At 42.7% G+C, this 18289-nt stretch overlaps 1 protein-coding gene across 3 annotated transcripts in view; it reads right to left on the bottom strand.

Moving 5' to 3' along the window:
* Positions 1–18289, bottom strand: part of CEP63 (centrosomal protein 63) — a 673466-nt gene that overhangs the window by 68276 nt on the left and 586901 nt on the right. For all 3 annotated transcript variants that reach the window (XM_044070624.1, XM_044070622.1, XM_044070623.1), the window contains exon 13: positions 15856–16061. In XM_044070624.1, the coding sequence (XP_043926559.1) occupies positions 15856–16061 (206 nt within the window). The remainder of the gene's footprint in view (positions 1–15855; positions 16062–18289) is intronic.

The raw sequence follows: 18289 nt of genomic DNA, 5'->3' as shown, positions 1-18289 counted from the left end.
GAACAGTGGCCTGAATAGTAACGGTCAGCTGAGGTATGCAAACATAACCAGGTGGCTGTGGCACAGATGCCTGTCATGGAAACATCCCTGAAGCATGTGCCACAAGGAGCCAGCCGCACAGTCAAATAACCTGTCAGAAGAATGGCCAGCCCTGCACTATTCTTGTGATGACAAAAGATTTGGATTATAATATACTTAGATGTAGTCTGTTTGTTAACTGCAAAACCCTTCTTACTGAGGAGTAAACGAACAACCAGCTTCTCTTCTATGCTCAAGAAGCCAAAGCACTTAAAACTGCTACTGACTGTGAACAGCTAGAATACTTTTACTTTACTTATTTTATTTACTGTTTGGTGACTGGAGGAATGTGCTGAACCACCATTTTAGACACAGTCAATGAGCATAGTGCAAGCACATACACATTCAAGTAATTATGTGTTTCACAGCATAGCAATGTACTAGCTTGCATAGTGAATAGTTACAGTACATTTTATCCATCCTGCAGTAGTACACGTTATACAGGTTACACAAATCATATGTGCTGATAAATTCCTTTAGCTGCAGGAGAATTTCTAGCAATGTTAGCATTATCTATGGCAGAAGAGGTGATAGCTGGAGTGACATGATAGGTTACAGGTAAAGACAGAAAAAGGGTAGGTGAGAATGGAGAACAGTATGAGTGCAGTGAAAGACTGAAGGTTCACAGTTTAGTAGAAATTGTGCAGAAGACAATAGACCAGAGTGGTGTGAAAAGGTCAAGGGATGTTCACTTAACAATGTGATGGGTGAAACATCACACCTAAATAAGTGCTGATTTGGGGCACTGTACAGGTATGGAAATGTCTGAAGTCACTGACGGCTCTGATGAAGAGGAAGACTACCACAATATAGGGTACAGAGTAGTTAGTAATAATAAAGCTTGCTTTAGCAATATCTCTACATGATGGATTCCTCTATTTTTGAATGGAAGTTGAAACTACAAATTGCTGGCCTTAGTTGCTGACTAGATAAAATGTAAGACTTGAAGTAATATAAGGAAAGCTAAAAGTAGGTCAAACTTTTTTGACTGGCAGCCATTTTGCTTTTTGGAAAACACTGTAACAGTACTTTTATTTTGGGGGATATAGAGTTATAAATCTAGAAATTCAGTCTGTAGTGGCCTAAAGGCTATATTCTAGCTGTGGTGATAGTACCCCTTTGTCTAACACTGTGTCTTCAAGTTAAATAAATCCTGAGAATTTCCATGACCAGAAAAGATGCTAACTAACTTTGGACTTTCCTGAATGTGATGATGAAAGGTAAGTAACCGGTAAAGTCACATGTCAAGGGATTTAAACTGGATGGCTGTTTTGAGGTAACCTGCAAGTGGGAAAGCAAATGCCCGATTTTGGGGAACTTACTTAAGGATATGGAAAAATAGAAACCATTCCATTTTCAGCATCCAGAAAGAAAACTGGAAGGTAAATGAAACCATTATGTGAGAATGACAAGACATCTTAAGAGAGGAAAGTACAGTTATGTAAAATCTTTCCATAACAGTAGATGTCCTTCTCTTCACTGTTGCAGTATGCCTTACAGTAAGGATCCCTGACTAGGGCAACCTGGCATCCAGACAGTTTACCAAAGCCTTAGGTTGTGATAGGGATGTCATACATCACATGCAAGCTCCCTGTGCATGGAGTAGGACACAAAGGTGATTTAACTTCCTCAGAAATGAAAATCCCCAGGAGGAACAACAGTCCAAGGAGAAAAAGGAAAGTACAGTTGTGTACACTTACCATAAATGTAGATGTTCAAGTGTATTCACTGTTGCAGTCATTACATTTGGGTAATCTGCTGGCAGGTTGCCCTCAGTCGGCCTGATTAACAAAGTCTTGGGTCCTGCGTCGGTTGCTATCTCTTCTGCCATGACGTCAGGGGTATAAAACATGCAGCTGACGCCATTACATCAGTTTTTCTTGCCTCCAGATGTCAGGTGCCCCCCAAATGGGGAGCAAAATATATATATATATATATATATAAAATAAGAAACAAAAATATACCTCCAAACAAAAGCAAATACACCAAAAAGGCTTTTAAGCATAATAAAAGAAAGAAGAGGTATAGTAAAAGGAAAACAGGGGGCTGGAGGGAGGGTAACCAGGACTGCAACAGTGAATACACTTGAACATCTACATTTATGGTAAGTGTACACAACTGTATTATGTTCATAGTGTTTCACTGTTGCAGTCATTACATTTGGGTAGATTCCCAAAGCTAAGGTTGGTAGGATGGATTTATGCATCATTAGGACCAGCTATAAGGCCCTGCAAAACAGCAGTGGCAAAGCCAGCTCTGGATTTAGAGAAAATTGGTAAGTGATAATGCTTGATGAAAGTATGAACTGAACACCAGGTAGCAGCTTCTATAATATCCCTGGTAGGAACACCTCTGAGAAAGGCTGCTGAAGTAGATGCAGCCCTGGTGGAATGAGATCTGATCCCCTGGGGGATAGGTTTCCCATGGTGCTTATAACAGAAATGAATACAATGGCTTATCGATTTAGAAATGGTTTGCTTTGAAATAGCCTTCGCCTCTGCCCCTGCAGCAAATGCTACCAGCAGTTGTTCAGATTTTCTTTGAGATTTAGTCCTGTCCAAGTAGAATCTAAGTTGTCTGTGTACATCCAATGAATGCAGAATAGGCTCTCCCTTGTTCTGTGGACTGGGAAAGTTAGCAAATGAATGGACTGATTAAGAGCCACACTGGATACCACCTTGGGCATGAAGGATGGATTGGTCCTGAGTGACACCCTGTCCGCATGAAAGATGATGAAAGGTTCCACTGCCATAAGGGCCTGTAATTCAGATATCCTTCTAGCTGAAGTGATTGCTAAAAGGAAGGCTGTTTTCCAGGAAAGAAATTTTAAGTGTGCAGTTGCAGCTGGCTCGAAAGGAAGTAGAGTGAGTTTCTCCAATACAAAGTTAAGGTCCCAGGCAGGGGTTGGAGCTCTCCTGGGTGGTCTCAAGTTTTTGGCCCCTCTGAGATACTGCTTTAGAAGAGGATGAGAGAAAAGGGGGGGGGGGTCTGTGTTGTAATGAGCTGAAACGGCTGAGCATGGATTTTTATGGAAGATAAAGACAAGCACTTATGAAGCATTTCAGTTAAGTATTGCAAAATCTGAGGTAAATTGGGCACTATTGTGCTCATTCCTTGAGATTGATTCCAGGCACAGAATATTTTCCATTTGTCAGCATAAGATTTTCTAGTACTAGGTCTTCTCGCCTCCAAAATAACATCCATCACAGGTTTGCTAAGGGTGAATTTAAGTGATTAGCCGTGCTACAAGATTTAATGTTTGGAGCTGAGGGTGTAGAATTTGGTTCTCCTGCTGAGACAGTGAGGAAGGTGTCTGAGGCAGGTGACAAGATGCGCAGGAGTGGGTACCAACCAGTGTTGGCGAGGCCAGTCTGGGCAATCAAAATTATTTTTGGTTTGTCCTGTTTGACTTTTAGTAGAACTTTGGAGAGCAAAGGCAGAGGGGGAAAGGCATAGACTGATAGGTTTTTTACAGCCGAAATTTGTGATGAGTTTTTGTGCAAAATTTGTCCAACTTGTAATTCTGGGGTGAGGCAAAAAGATCTATGTCTGGGCTCCCCCCATTTGCATGTCAATATGTTGAAAATCTGTGGTTCCAGTTTCCATTTGTGAGGGTCCATGAGATTTCTGCTTAGTTCGTCTGCCAGAACATTCTGCTTTCCTGGCAGGAATTGAGCTTGTAGTTGTACTTGGTAGCTCAAGGCCATGTTCCACAATGCCATGGCTAGTCTGCAGAGGGGGTAGGAATGTGTACCCCCCTGCTTGTTTATGTACCACATAACCGTGGTGTTGTCCGTCTTTATCAGTAATTGTCCTGGATGAAGGTAGTCCTTGAAGGCTGTCAGTGCATTCTGTACAGCTAGCATTTCTTTTTGACTGATATGAAGGTGCATTTGATTTGGGTTTCATTCGCCCTGAATGCACTTCCCTGCCAGATCAGCCCCCCATGCATAGTCTGATGCATCTGTAGTTAGGGTTTGAGCAGCAGGGGGTGGTGTGAATGGCAGTCCCTTGTTTTGGTGGCAGGCCTCTGCCCACCTTAGGAACTCTAGACGCAGGCAAGGTATGATAGGAATCATTGTTTCCAAGCTGTGACAATGTTGACTCCATAAACTTTTTAAGTACCACTTGAAGTTTCCTCATATGCAGTCTTGCATATGGAATTAGACGAATGCATGAGGTCATGAACCCCAAGGCTTGCAGTATTTGCCTTGCAGATAGTAGGGTTTTTGTGGCCGCCTGTTTGTAAGTCACAAAATGAAATTGCTTTTCTGGCGTAAGGAAAGCCATCTGGGCAGTTGTATTCAAGCTTGCACCTAGGAATGTAATTTTTTGAGAGGGTACCAGTTGAGATTTCTTTTCGTTTATGGTGTACCCTAGACAGGTTAGAAGTCTTTTTACAAACGCCAGATGTTTCAGAAGAATGGCCTGGTTTTCTGCCTGAATTAGACAATCGTCCAGGTATGGATATATTTGAATATTTCTTTGCCTGCAAAATGCAATTACTGGAGCCAAGCACTTTGTGAATACCCTGGGCACAGTAGACAAGCCAAAAGGAAGTGCAGAGAACTGATAATGCATGCAGCCTGCTTTGAAGCGTAGGAATCTTCTGCATGATTCTCTGATTGGGATATGCAGGTAAGCCTCTTTTAAGTCGAGAGTTGCCAACCAGGCATCCTTGCCTAGCATAGGAAGTAACTGGTGAAGAGTCAGCATCTTGAATTTTGGAATGTCCAGAAAGGTGTTTAGAGTAGACAGGTCCAGAATTGGATGCCATGATTTGTCTTTTCTGGGTACCAGGAAAAGTCTGGAATAGAAACCTTGTTCATTTTCCTCTTCTGGTACTAGTTGAATAGCCCCGTGTTTAGGAGGGAAAGTACTTGTTTCTGTGCCTCTGCCCACTGATTTGGGGGCAGGTCTGGCCACCTGTTTGGAGTTGGCAGCTTGTGGAATTGAAATATGTATCCCTGGGACACTATATTTAAAACCCATTTGTCCAGGGTTATAAGTTGCCAGTTTCTTGAATAAAGAGCCAGTTTTCCCCCCAAAGGGGCGGCTAAGAGGTAAGTGCTTGGTAATTTCAAGGGGAAGTCATTGAGACTGTTTACCATATGGTGGTGCATTGTTGTTTCCAGATTTGGAAGTGGAAGCACCCCATTGCTTAGTTCTGAAAGCCCTTTGGGACTGAAACCTGTTGGTTTTGGAATGTGTGGGTTTGGCCGTAGTGGCTCTAGAAGGAGCTGGAAAGGACCAGTTCTTAGTACGCCAATGCCTACTAAATCTAGGAGGTTGCATTTGTAAGAAATCTTTCACAGTTTGCATAGATTTAGCTTTATCTTCCATCTTTTTTTAGAACTTCTTCAGCCTTATTGCAAAATAAGCGGTCCTGCTGTAAAGGAGCATCCAAAAGTTTTGCTTTAACATGATCAGGCAGAGATTGCTCCTTAAGCCAAGCATGCCTTCTAAGCACAGACCCAGTAAAAACAGCCCTACAAGAGGCCTCTAAGGAATCAAAACCACATTGTAAAGTATGTTTGCCAACTTGTTCAGCTGAATGCAATAAATCCTGCAAATCTTTATTCTCCACACAGTCAGAAATCAACATAATGTTCTGTTTAAGCAGTCCCCTGATATGCTGTTGATATTTTAGCATATGGAATTGACAGTTTAAAGCCCTGATTGCTAAGGCTGCAAAAGTATAAACCTTTTTACCCCATCTATCCAGCGCCCTGGAGTCTCTTATCAGAAGGGGCAGGATTTTTAGCAGTAGAAGCCTTAATGCCCTTGGGCACCTGAAAAATGGTTTCAGGGTCCGCAACAGGATTTTTGAAAAGGAATTTGTGGGACTCAGTAACCTGTAGTACCTGTCTGGTTTGCTAGGGGCTGGAGCCAAGGAATCAGGGGCCATACTGGATTCCGAAAACACATCATCAACAATGTCTAGTACAGGAGGTATAGCCAAAGGCCTATGCTGAGGAAGAAGGAGGAAATCCCTAAGCCTCTTTTTTTGATTCCGAGAAATCCTGACTTTCCCAGTGGAAATGCTCCCTTAAGGTATGTAAAGTTTCCTCAAAAGAGAAATCCTCAGGTGGAGAAGCAAAGGGAATGGAATCCTCTGCATCAGAGTCCTCATAAGAAGGTATGGACAAATCCAGGTCATTAGAAGAGTCAGAAGAAACAGAGTCCTGTTCAGAGGATTCACAGTCAAGTTCAGCCCAAGGCCTCTTAGAAGGGGGAGTTGACTACACCTGATTAGAGTAATTAAAACTTCAGCCATTTTGATCATTTGTTTTTTAGGCATAGGGGCCTGAACATGTGGCCTGGGCGTCGGTTTGTTTAGACATAGATCGAGATTTAGGCCTTAGCACTGAAGCTGGAGTCGGTTTAATATGCAAGTCTGTAGGCCTGAATACACCCTCAGAAGCCGGTGCCTGCTCAGCGGCTCCGGACCCATCCAAGGTAGAGACATCCACGGGTTCCATATGTGAAGCATCTCGTGGCATACCGGACTCCGAATGGGTCTCAGTAGAGGCCTGCGAATCAGAAGTAGCAGGTATCAGGGGCTGCAAAAACACCTCACTGAGTACCGGCGAACTGGCGACTGGCTTAGGAGAAGCGTCATCTGCAGTTTTGGACCTCATTGGCCTGTCTCTGTCTTTTTCTTTGTGTTTTTTTGGTATTCCGGTAGTCGGATGGCTAACCGACATCATTTCTGGATAATTAAACCGAGAACTGAAATATTTTGAAGCAAAAATGTACCGACGACGGATAGTGCACAGATTAAATAAAGGACAAAACTGACAGCAAGGTACGTCGTGGTTGGGGCCTAGGCAAGGAATACAGTACAAATGAAAATCCTTATGAGGTACTTGCTTCCCACAAGTAATGCAATTATTAACTTCTACTGACATCGGTAAGGGGCAAGAAAAAGTTTCCCCAATGGGTACTTAGCTTGAAGTTGAAGACTTCGGTTCTGAAACTTGAAAATGAAAATTTCAGGAGTCGGCCGACCGGCAGTTGCGAACTGCTTTTGCTTCGGGCACCGCGTGGCAAGCAAGACTGATGTAATGGTGTCGGCTGCATGTTTTATACCCCTGATGACCTGATGTCATGGAAGAAGGGACAGCAACCGACGCAGGACCCAAGACTTTGTTAATCAAGCCGACTGAGGGCAACCTGCCAGCAGATTACCCAAATGTAATGACTGCAACAGTGTAACACGATGAACATCCTGTGTATCCAGAAAGAGAAAGAAACAGGGGGAGGAGGGAGGGAATGAATACTGCAACAGTGACGAGAAGGACATCTACTGTTATAGTAACATATTACACAACTGGACAACTGTACTATATCCTTCCATATCACTGTTGCAGTATTACTTACAGAAGGGAGAGTACAAAATCTTGGGAGGAAAGGTGGAAGAAATAAGGTTCAGCACAGCCTTCAAGAAAGCCATGCAAGACAGCCATGGTAAATCCAGCTGTAGCCCTGGAAACCACATCCAACTAACAGTGCTTAGTAAAAGTATGCACAGAAGTCCAAGTCTCAAAAATGGAGGAGGTATCCAATCATTTTGAAAAAAAAAAAAGCACCAGAAGCAGCCACAGCCTTGGTTGAATGAGCCATAACAGAAGAAGAAAGGCTTTTCCCATGAAGAGAGTAACAAAACGAAATGGCTTAATATATCCAATAAAAAATGGTTTGCTTAGAAACAGCCAACCCTAAAGACCTAGGATGAAAGGAAACAAAAAGTTGCTCAAATTTATGAATAGCTTTAGTTTTATCCAAATGATATCTCAGTATCTGTGCAAATCCAAGGTGTGAAGAACCTTCTCATTAGCAGACTGCGGAGAAGGGAAAAAAGTGAGCAACTGAATAGACTGATTGAGACAACTCATTAACCACACTGGGCATAATAGAAAGATTAGTATGAAGAGACACCCTGTCCTCATGAAAAACTAAAATATGAGATACAGCCATAAGGCCCTGCAGCTCAAACAAACTTCTGGTTGAGGTTAGGGCCAAAAAAGAACAGTCTTCCAAGAACAATGGTGTAAAGAAGCTGAAGCTGCAGGCTCAAAAGGAGCCTGAGTCAATTTTTCCATGACAAAATTAAGGTCATAGGAGGGAGGAATAGGCTTCCTGGGAGGCCTAATATGACGGAAGCCTTTAAGGAATTGGTTGACCTCAAATCTAGAAGCCAAAGGAGCAGACAAGCAGAAATGGCTGACAGGTGGGCTTTAACCAAAGAGTATGCCAACCCAGCATTCAGCAATTCACACAAATAAGAGAGAACCAAAGGAACTTCCACAGAAAGTGGATCCAGGTTGTGAGCAAGACACCAAAAAGAAAATCTCTTCTATTTGGACAAACAAGATTTCCTGGTGGTGGGTTAACTGCCCTCCTGCAGAAGCCAAAGCACAAAACCCTATCACCCACAGTGTCACTTGAAGAGTGGACAAGTGGGAATGAATGAGAGATCCCTTGTCTTGTGTGAGTAGGTACATCCTGTGAGGTAACTTATGATGATTGCCCTTGGCTAAATGCAGAGGAAGAGGGAACCAAAGCTGTCTGGGCCAAAAGGGAGTCACCAACAAGATTTTGGGAGCATCTTGTTCTATCCTGAACAGGATCTTCGGTATGAGAGAAAGGGGAGAGAAGGTGTAAAGAAACAACCCCTTCCAGGAAAAAAATAGGGAGTCCACCTTCCAAACCAGATATATCGGACTCTGGTGCAAACCAGAGGAAGTTGTCTATTCAGAGGGTAGGCAGAAAGATCTACCTGAGGAGTACCCCATTGGTGGACAATGTCCAGAAAAACATCTCTGTGAATCATCCACTCATGAGTCTGTGTAATGGATCTGCTCAGAGAGTCTGCCACAAGGTTTTGTTCTGAAGGAATTAAACAGCCTGAACAGTCACCTGATACTGGACACCTAGATCCCAAACCTGAAGAGCTAGTCTGCACAAGAAGTAAGACTGTGCCCCCCCCCCCACTTGTTGATGTACCACATCACTGTGGTACTGTCTGTAAAGATTTTGAGGGGGCCTGGAAAGAAAATGAGAATGAAAGGCCTGAAGGGCCTGGAGAAGAGCTTTTATCTCTTCGATATTAATGTGGTCCTTCTTTTGATGGAAATACCAAAGGCCCGGAATTTTCTGAGGGCCAAAGGAAGTTCCCCACCCAATGTGTGAGGCATTTGAAAAGAGTTACTGAGTGGGGGACTGGAGGTTAAAAAGGAAGCCCAGGGTTGAGGGAAACTGATGAATCCACCTCTGAAGCTCCAGCTTGAGGGATGACAGAAGAAGAATCATAAAGTCTAAAGGATGAGAATGTTGAAGCCAGCCTGACTTTATGAACCATTGGAGCTTTCTCATATGAAGTCTGGCCAGACAAATCATAGGAAGGTGGAAGCCACGTATCCCAGAGCTCTTTGAAATTCTCTGGCTGTAATGGAGGTCAGGGGAAGAAGGGACTTGAAAGAATACAATGAGAGTTAAAGCCTTGGGAGGAAACACAGATGCCAGCATTGGAATGGTCAAGAGCCTTCACTTGAGAAAAACATGATCTTGATAAGGAGTTAGGAAGGATTTTTGCAAATGTAAGGAGACAAATAGTGAAGATGTTGAAGCAAAATCTCTGGAGAGGAAGCCTGAGTAAGCAGGTTGTCCAGATAAGGAAAGATCTGTATTCCCCTCATCTTACAGAAAAAGCAATCAATAGACCCCTGGGGCAGTAGAAAGAACAAAGGGCAAAGCAGAGAACTAAAGATGGAGGAAGCAACAGAGAAACATAAAAATTTCCTGAAAAGGGGATGAATAGGGATATGGAGATAGGCATCCTTCAGATCCACTAGGAAAGCCTGAGGAAGAAGAACAGGAAAAAAAAAATTGAAGGGAAAGCACCCAAAAGGAAGGAGCCTTAGCACCCAAAAGGAAGGAGCCTTCTTAAAAAGTGTTGAGTTAGGAGAGATCCAAAAAGGGTCTCCAGGTGCCTTCTTTCCTGGGAACCAGAAACATTCTAGAATAAAATCCCTCCCTTTCTGAGGAGCCAAAACTGCTTGGATGATTCCTTGAGACAAAAGGCTCCAAAAAACACTTGGAAAAAAGAGCAGCTGTTCGTGAGGAGATTGAGGAATACCCAAAAAGGTGGGAAGAGATTTGCAAACCATGTAATACCCCTGACAAATGATGGATAGAACCCAAAAATCCTGAGTGAACCATAACCAGTTTGGAAGGGACAGGAAAAGACAATGAGATAGAGGAATGTGGCTAAGGTGGGAAAGAAGAAGATAGTCGGACAGAACCTGGTTTGTCTGGAAAAGAGGTTTCTGTGTTCTAGGAGTATGAGTAGATTTAGCAGGAGAAGCCCTTCTACCACCTTTTTTACTTTTGGGAGGGGGCAAGACTCTCTCGGACAGAGGCAGATTTAGTAGGGTAGCTCTTCTAAAATTTGGAAACGGGGAAACAAAATATGTTTTAATTCTTGCACAACCTTACCCTTTTCCTGAAGGGACTTAAAAATCTCAGCATCTGCAGATCCATAGAAATTTCTATTATTAAAGGAAGCATCCATCAGCTTGGCCTTAGTATCATCAGGCAAAGGCTGAAGATGAAGCCAGGCATACCTTCTTAACACAGAACCAAAGGCAGCAGCTCTAGATGAGGCATCAGCTGTGTCATAACTACATTTAACACTTAATGCAATTGCAAGCCACTTGAGAAGAGGACCCTACCAAGAGAGGGCTAAAGCCTTCCCCTCAGAATCAGGAGGGTCTGAAATAACCTAAAATGCCTGAGAGAAGGGCCAAATATAACCTGGCCATATGGGTCTGGTAATTCACAGCCCAAAAGGCAGAGCAGCAGCAGAACACATGTTCTTAACCAACTTCTCAGTGGTTCTGCTGTCCTCGTCAGAGGGGAGCAGCTTAGCAGAAGGTAAAAGCTTAGATGGCTTATCAGAAGAAACAGAAATAACAGAAGGGTCAGCAGAGGGACACTTGTACAGAAATTTAAAATCATCATGCACCTCATAAAACCTATCAGTTTTTTTTAGAAGGCTGGGAATCAGGAACCTTAGAAGCTGCAGAGAAAGTATCCAACAAGGCAGCAGGAACAGGAGGAATAGCAGAGGGCTTGGGAGACTCCATTACAACAAGCTCATAGAGACCTGGACACAGTCCCACTTAAAAAAACTGCATCATGCTGGAAAAGGTATCCCCAAAGGAAATTTCCTCAAAGGGAGAATCAGGGCTAATAGAATCTTCTTCCTCAAAACCATAATCCAAGGGAGAGGGAATCTGGAAGGAATACGCCAAGGATTCCATATCAGAATCTATTTCTTCATCAGATGAAACTTGCTCCCTAGGCCTCTTAAGAGGAGTAGAAGACCAAGGGGGCGCAGGGACAGAGACTCCCCATGGGGCCTTCAAAGCCACGAGGGATTTAAACAAAACCTAAATCCTGCCAGTCATACTGAGGATCTTTAGCAGCAGGAGAAATATGCTTAGTCTTCTGCCTCTTTTTCAAAGGGACATCTGCCCAAATATCTTAGGCGCCTCGGACCGCTGCCGACACTCAATTAGCATAGTGGGAATCTCCTCTCTAACACAGATTTGTGGAATACAAGGATGGGACTAACAGAACAGAATGCAATGAAGCAGCGGTATTTCTGCATGGAAACTGGTCTTCCCTTCTACCTGGATGAAAAGGACACTAATGACTGACCTGATGTTCTTGCTTTTATCTAGATAGCATTTCAGCTGTCTGTGCACATCCGTGGAATAAAGAATTTTTCCCTCATTCTGGAGTTTAGGGAAGACAAGAGGGAGTTGCATAATATAAGGTTCTTAGGTATATACTTGGCCAACAACCACTGTAGCCTTTATAAGTCTAACCATGCAACCAAAAATGCATCTCAAGTTATTGTGCCTTAGGGCTTATTTAAAGGGGTGTATGTTAGCTAAGGAATGATTTAAGAGCTACCTCTGTTCATCAACGATGCAGGTATCAAACCAGGGGTGAAATTTTGATTCCCAATCCACTGATCCTGGTTGTGCTTGAGTAAGGTTAGGGAAGGGCTCTACTTCACACAGAAGGGACGCCTATTCCAGACAAAGGGGATTCTCTGAGATACATACCTGTCCCTCCAACATGTCTTATTTAAGTTAAAAGCAAACTTTAAATTCTTAGATCTAGTAGTTCTGGTGCTGTTTGTTTTGTATCTATGCAAAGGACCATCACAGCAGGATGCAAGGATGTCTTTTATTCCAGGCATAAAGCACCTCTCAGCAGTCTGTAGGAAACACAGTACGGAGGTAGGGCTTTGAGGCAATGTGCACAGGAAATTGTGTTTCCATCCTTTATTCTTTTTGTGAGGAACTTCTGTGGACTTCCCAGGTGTTGAATGTGCCTGATCAAGTACATACTAAAGGAGCCATAGCACTAAATGATGGGGGTGATGAAGGTTGAGTACACCTGAAAGGAGACTTCCCTGGACCTGGATGCCATGCCCTTACTTAAAAGTTAAGCAACACAGAATGATTTTCTTAATACCTTAGGTACATGTTGGTGACTACTGTGTATATTTTTAAGGGTGTTTTATCGATGAAGTAATTTCCCTGGATGGCTGACTTCCTAAAAGGTAATATGCATTTCTTGGCAGAGTTTTAAGCTCTGGCTTTCACACCAGCCATTTGTCTGTGTAGACCTTGTGGTAAGACGTTAGTATCTTGGGTGGTTTAATCTGCAAGCTTGGTAAGCCAGCAGCCCTTGCCACTGGCTGTGACTTCCAAAAAATAGATGCCAAACAGGAGAGGACCCAGCACAAAGCCCCAGGGGCTCTACTGTTGACAAGCCTCTTTTTGGAGATGGTCTATCAAATCCTAATTTCCTGGGCCCTGTGACCCAGCTGGCTATCCAGTGAGTTACAAAGGTGTTTATGCCCAGTTCTGTGAGTTTGTTTACAATGCCCCATTTTGCCCTCATCCATTGCCTTGACGGCCTTCTCAAAGAAGTCTGTCAGGTTCCGCAGGCATGACATACCTTTGATGAAACCAAACTGGGTTGGGTCCACTATCTGAAGGTTTCCTATGTCATTATTAATGATTTCCATGATAGTTATTTCCATGGCTTTACTTACGAGACCAGTCTGTAGCTCCCAGGATCCATTGACAGTCTACCCGTATGCTGAGCGGTGACTGTTGCAGTCCACTATTCATATGGGATGAAGCCTATGCAGAGGCTACAGCTGAACAGTGACCAGTGGCCGTGACAGGGCATATTTCAGGCTATTTAGAAGGTAAGTGCGACATTATCGGGACCCATCGAAGCTTTTCCCTACTGATCGTTGAAAGGATTATGTTAGATGGTACTTCCTGGGGGCAGCTGGGGGTGAGAGGGGGATAACGTTGGAGCTAAATTTGTCAGCAAGAAGATTTGTTACATCTCCTGGTTCTGTAAATATGGCTTCATTTACCAAAAGTTCGGCACACTTATGTGCTGCCTTTGAAGTTTCAGACAAAGCTAAAGAAGGCATTATGGCTGTCCTTGGTCTGGGATACGATATTTAGCTCAAAATTTGCTTTATTGAACTTACTTAGAACACTTATTTGTCTATTCAGTTTGGTAATACAGTTTTTATCTTTTTTTGGTGTTCCACTTCGTAATTTTAGCTATGATGTTTTTTCTTCTGTTGTAATTTTGGATTCCACCAGGGTGGTTTGGTTTTTGAGTTAGTTTTGAGCTTACTTCTGGTAGGCACAGCAGCCTCTATCCACAGCAGTTTCTATCCAATCGCTGACATGGTTGTACACAGCTTCTGCGAATTAACTCTGCATAGGTTGCTGTGTTATCTGATTTTGGAGGGGCTTTAAATTTTGACGGGTTATCACATCATAAAAAAGATAATTTGCCTTGGAGAAATTTGTAACTGTTACAGGGTTTGCTGAGATTACAGAATTGATTCTTATTTTGAAGAAGACTGCCTTATGGTCTGACCTTACCAGACAGGGTAAGACATGGTGGGGGTGCAGTGTTCTCCCACATTCGTGAGTACCAAGTCCAATATGTCTGCGCTTCTTGTAGGGGTATGAACTAACTGGTCCAGGGTATTTGTGTTTACACAGTCTAGGGTATTTGTGTTTATAAAGTCTAGGAATCTGCATCTGCAAATCTGGAGCTGTGTTGGATTCCCAGTTTATACAGGGATAATTTAAGTCCCCCCAAGAGTATGGTATTTGGTTGAATGATGTTTGTCTCCACTATATCTAAGTATGAGCTATGAGTTTCATGGGATATAGAGGCTGGCCTACAGCTTACTAAGATATGGTGTGAGGCTTTGTCTATGTTAATATGGACACTGAAGAAACTCCAGTGTGTCATCCTGTTTAACCAACCAAAAGGCATGTTTGTAAATGATGCAGACTGAAACACTTTCACTTTTAGTCCCTGTCTTTGCAGCTGCTCGTCTAAATGTGTGGAAGGCATTGAACCCTTACACTGGCAGGGTATTCTCCATGGCTTTCAACCATGTTTCAGTAACTGCAAGGATGTCCTCTTTCTCCAAGGTGAGGAGAGCTTGGAGGGAATTAGCTTCTTGTTTAGACTTCTGGCACTTAGTAGTAACACCTTTAAATTTCCTTGGGTAGATTTTGCTACATTGGAAAGTTTGTCAATTAGGCATTGCCTAAAAAAGCTGTATGGGGGAAAAGTACAGTTGTGTAAGAAGTTACCATAACAGCAGATGTCCTACTGATCACTGTTGCAGTATTCCTGACATCTGAGCTGTCAATGCTGACATCTGGCTGGGGTACCAAATCTTTACCTTCCCAAGGTCATATGATGCATGACATTGGCTCATATGTGTTGCTTGGTAGCCAGCACAGAAGAAAGGCATTCAGACCACTGTTCAATCATGGCATTCAGACTGATGTCAAAGAAGTTCTGAATCTGTGCATCCATACGCCACCTTTATGCCCTATGCCTTGCATGGGGAGCGTAAATATGATGTACACCACCTTGTAAATACTAAAGGTTTTAGTATACTGGCTGGATGTTGGGCCATCCTTGGCAGGAGACCCCCTCTACTAGGAATACTGCAACAGTGATACGGAAAGACATCAACAGATATGAACTAAAAGTCAGGTCTGGAGATCAGGCCTGGACTCCTGGTCCTTTATCAGGGGCTGTTTGTAGTGAGTCTACTGTTCATGATCTGGAAACTCTCCTATTACTTCTACCATACTTATGAATCAATCTGCCAAGTGCTGACCAAGGCTTTAAGCTATTACTAGTACAAGTGTTAGGTGTAACTTGCTCTAAAATAAAATGATAAAGATATGTCACTATAAGTGTACAATGCATACAATGTGTTCATTGCTTTGTCAATAACGAACATGAAAGCACAGGTTGCAAAAGTACTCAGAAGCAAGACAGATAAGGTTTGTTTTAATACACTATCCAAGAGTAAAGCTGGGAATGCCAAGAACAAATCTATAATTTATCACATTAAACAAGTAGAGCTTGGCGAAACATCAGCAAGAGCCATAAGCCAATGAGGAAAAAAAAACAACTTAGCAATGGCCTTCAATGTCACAGGAAATAGTACACAATTTCACTGATGGCTACTACAGTTGGACAGAAGATGGTGTATGCCAGAATACAAGCTGTAGTACTGTTTGCAGTTCTTAGCAAAATTGACCCTTTCTTTATAAGAATGTAGCCATAATGTCTAGATTTTAATCCCTAAATAAAATAGTTTTCCTGGACAATTCTTACCTGTCCTCTGCATCCTGGATGTCCGAAAGCTTGCTCTGCATCTGCTGAAGGACATTATGATATTTGTCACGACAGTCCTGTGCGGACACTTCCAGTCTAGCATTCACCTCTGCCAGTTCCTTTCTCAGCTGCTGGTTCTCATGATCCAAGTTACACAGAGAGGCCATGTAGCTATTCCGAAGGTCTGCTAGTGAAACATCACTCTTCTATGAACAAAGATAAATTTATCAGAATGCCACATTTCAACAGTTTACATATTCATTCTATGGCAATGACAAAAAAAAAAGATCATCACAATCTTTGGTTGGCTTAATAACTGTTATTGTAAAACATACATAAACACATACTAATGTATACTTACTAATTACACATGTAACTCAGCACACTCATTATTAAATTTCTTATTTTCTTCTAACACATTTTAACAACAGCAACAAAAAGATTTGCTACTCTCTGTAAAAAGACAGAGAGATCATCTACCTGGTGTGTGACTCAAACTGGTGTCTAGCTCTGTCTTGAATGATTAACAACACAGTGACTGCGTAATCATTTTATGGTCTGATGCAGAAATATATATAGGTGTAACAACTACTAACAGTAAACAACAGCTGAACAATGACACAGAATAGGCAGAACAGCTCTTTCTTACTGGAGACCACAAGAGGTGGGGGGACATTACAGTATGTCAGGGGAAATGTGAAGGGTCGTTCTGAAAACAGACAGGAAGGAGGAGAGAGGGTAAAAGGCAAACATTGTTGTGACCAACTACTCTCTGGGCTTAGAAAGCATTTCTTCACAGAGACAGTCATGGACCTAGTGAATTGGCAGCTGGAATAGCTGGTAGAGGGGGACCCCATGGAGGTAATCAAGACAGTAGAAGACAAACACAGATAGGGTTAGATGGAATGCAGGGATAAGGAGGCTTACAATGTACCTGAAAGGATGACCACAGAGGCTTACTCACATATTCTGCCATCAAACAAATATAATATAAATGTAACCTTCAGAAATTCATACGATAAAATGAAGTAAGAGTGTAGATTGTGCATAGTACGCCTTTACTTTTTTGTAATAGATATAATTTTCCTTTCAAGAAGAGAAATGACTTTTGAGATAATGTCATTAGAAAGAGGGTATACCTGCTGCCAACATGATAAATAATGATGAAGTCACACCATAGATTGAAGAAAATACGGAAAACGCAGTTCTGCTGGGTATCAAGACCAAGACATAAAGGGACAAACCAAAACTGAAGAGGTCAATATGATGTGATGGGAGTAGTCAGTAAAATATGAAGACATTTCAGAGAAACAACTTCAGGTATTCCAGAAATGCAGTCCAATGAATACACTGCTGTCACTTGATTATATACAAGCAGGTGTAATAAGCTTATGCCTTCTTAATAATCTAAATGCAAGGACAGGAATGACAAGGCTCAAGTCTGCTTGCCACCTGTTTGAGAATCCACCAGTGGAGACTGAGGATCACATAGAGGTGCTGCCTACAAGAGGGTGAGGACATGATTAGCCACATTGCAAGTGTAGCATGAACAACCACCAAAGGTCCATTGCACAACACTGCTTTCGACACTTTAGGCGTGCATAAGGGACTGACAGCTAAACAAAGAAAAATGATAGATCTGCACTTACCACAGCAATGCATCTTAAATATCCATCCCCATCCACTTCACTGATGGGCTCCCTCAGTCACCATTAGGCACCAACACGGCAAACAGCTTTGTTCATGTAGCTCAAGCTCATGCCCCCTCCTCCCACGATGCATTGTTGTTTCTTGCTTACCTTAGATCGAGTATGAACATCTAACATCCCTACCAATGAAAGGAAAAAACACGAAAGGAAGAATAAAATGCAGCCTAAGAAACCAAAGGACCAATCACAATATCAGTAGATTACCAGGCACCCAGTATTACTGATGTACAGGTTAGAACAGCACTCTCCAAGGCCAAGAATACAACTTCTATGGGACCTGACAATATCCCTAGCTGTGTTCTACATGAACTACGGAGTGAATTGGCACCTCACCTGTGTGCCCTGTTCAATCACAGCCTCACCTCAGGCTTTGTCCCTACTGAATGAAGCACTGCTACAGTCATCCCTCTCCACAAAGCAGGAGTGACTACAGACCCTGGGAACTATCGCCCCATTAGCCTGACAAGTCTGACATGCAAAGCTATGGAATGCATCATCATGGACCTAATAAACAAGGATATAGGGAATCTCCAAACTCTGGATCCTACATAGTTTGGTTTTGTGAAGGGTAGCTCATGCCTACTCAACTTGGTCGACTTCTTTGAGTCAGTCACCAGAGCTGTGGATGAAGGCAAGTTAGTTCATATAGCCTACCTTGATCTGGCCAAGCCCTTTGATACCATTCCCCACTCAGGAATCATAGAAAAACTCACTAAGCTAGGCAT

This window comes from Protopterus annectens, chromosome 4.part1 (genome assembly GCF_019279795.1).
Source record: "Protopterus annectens isolate FY-2018-M chromosome 4.part1, PAN1.0, whole genome shotgun sequence".
NCBI classification, from domain to species: Eukaryota; Metazoa; Chordata; order Ceratodontiformes; family Protopteridae; genus Protopterus; species Protopterus annectens.
The sequence above is the reverse complement of the archived record's forward strand: the minus strand, read 5'-3'. Positions and strand labels throughout refer to the sequence as shown.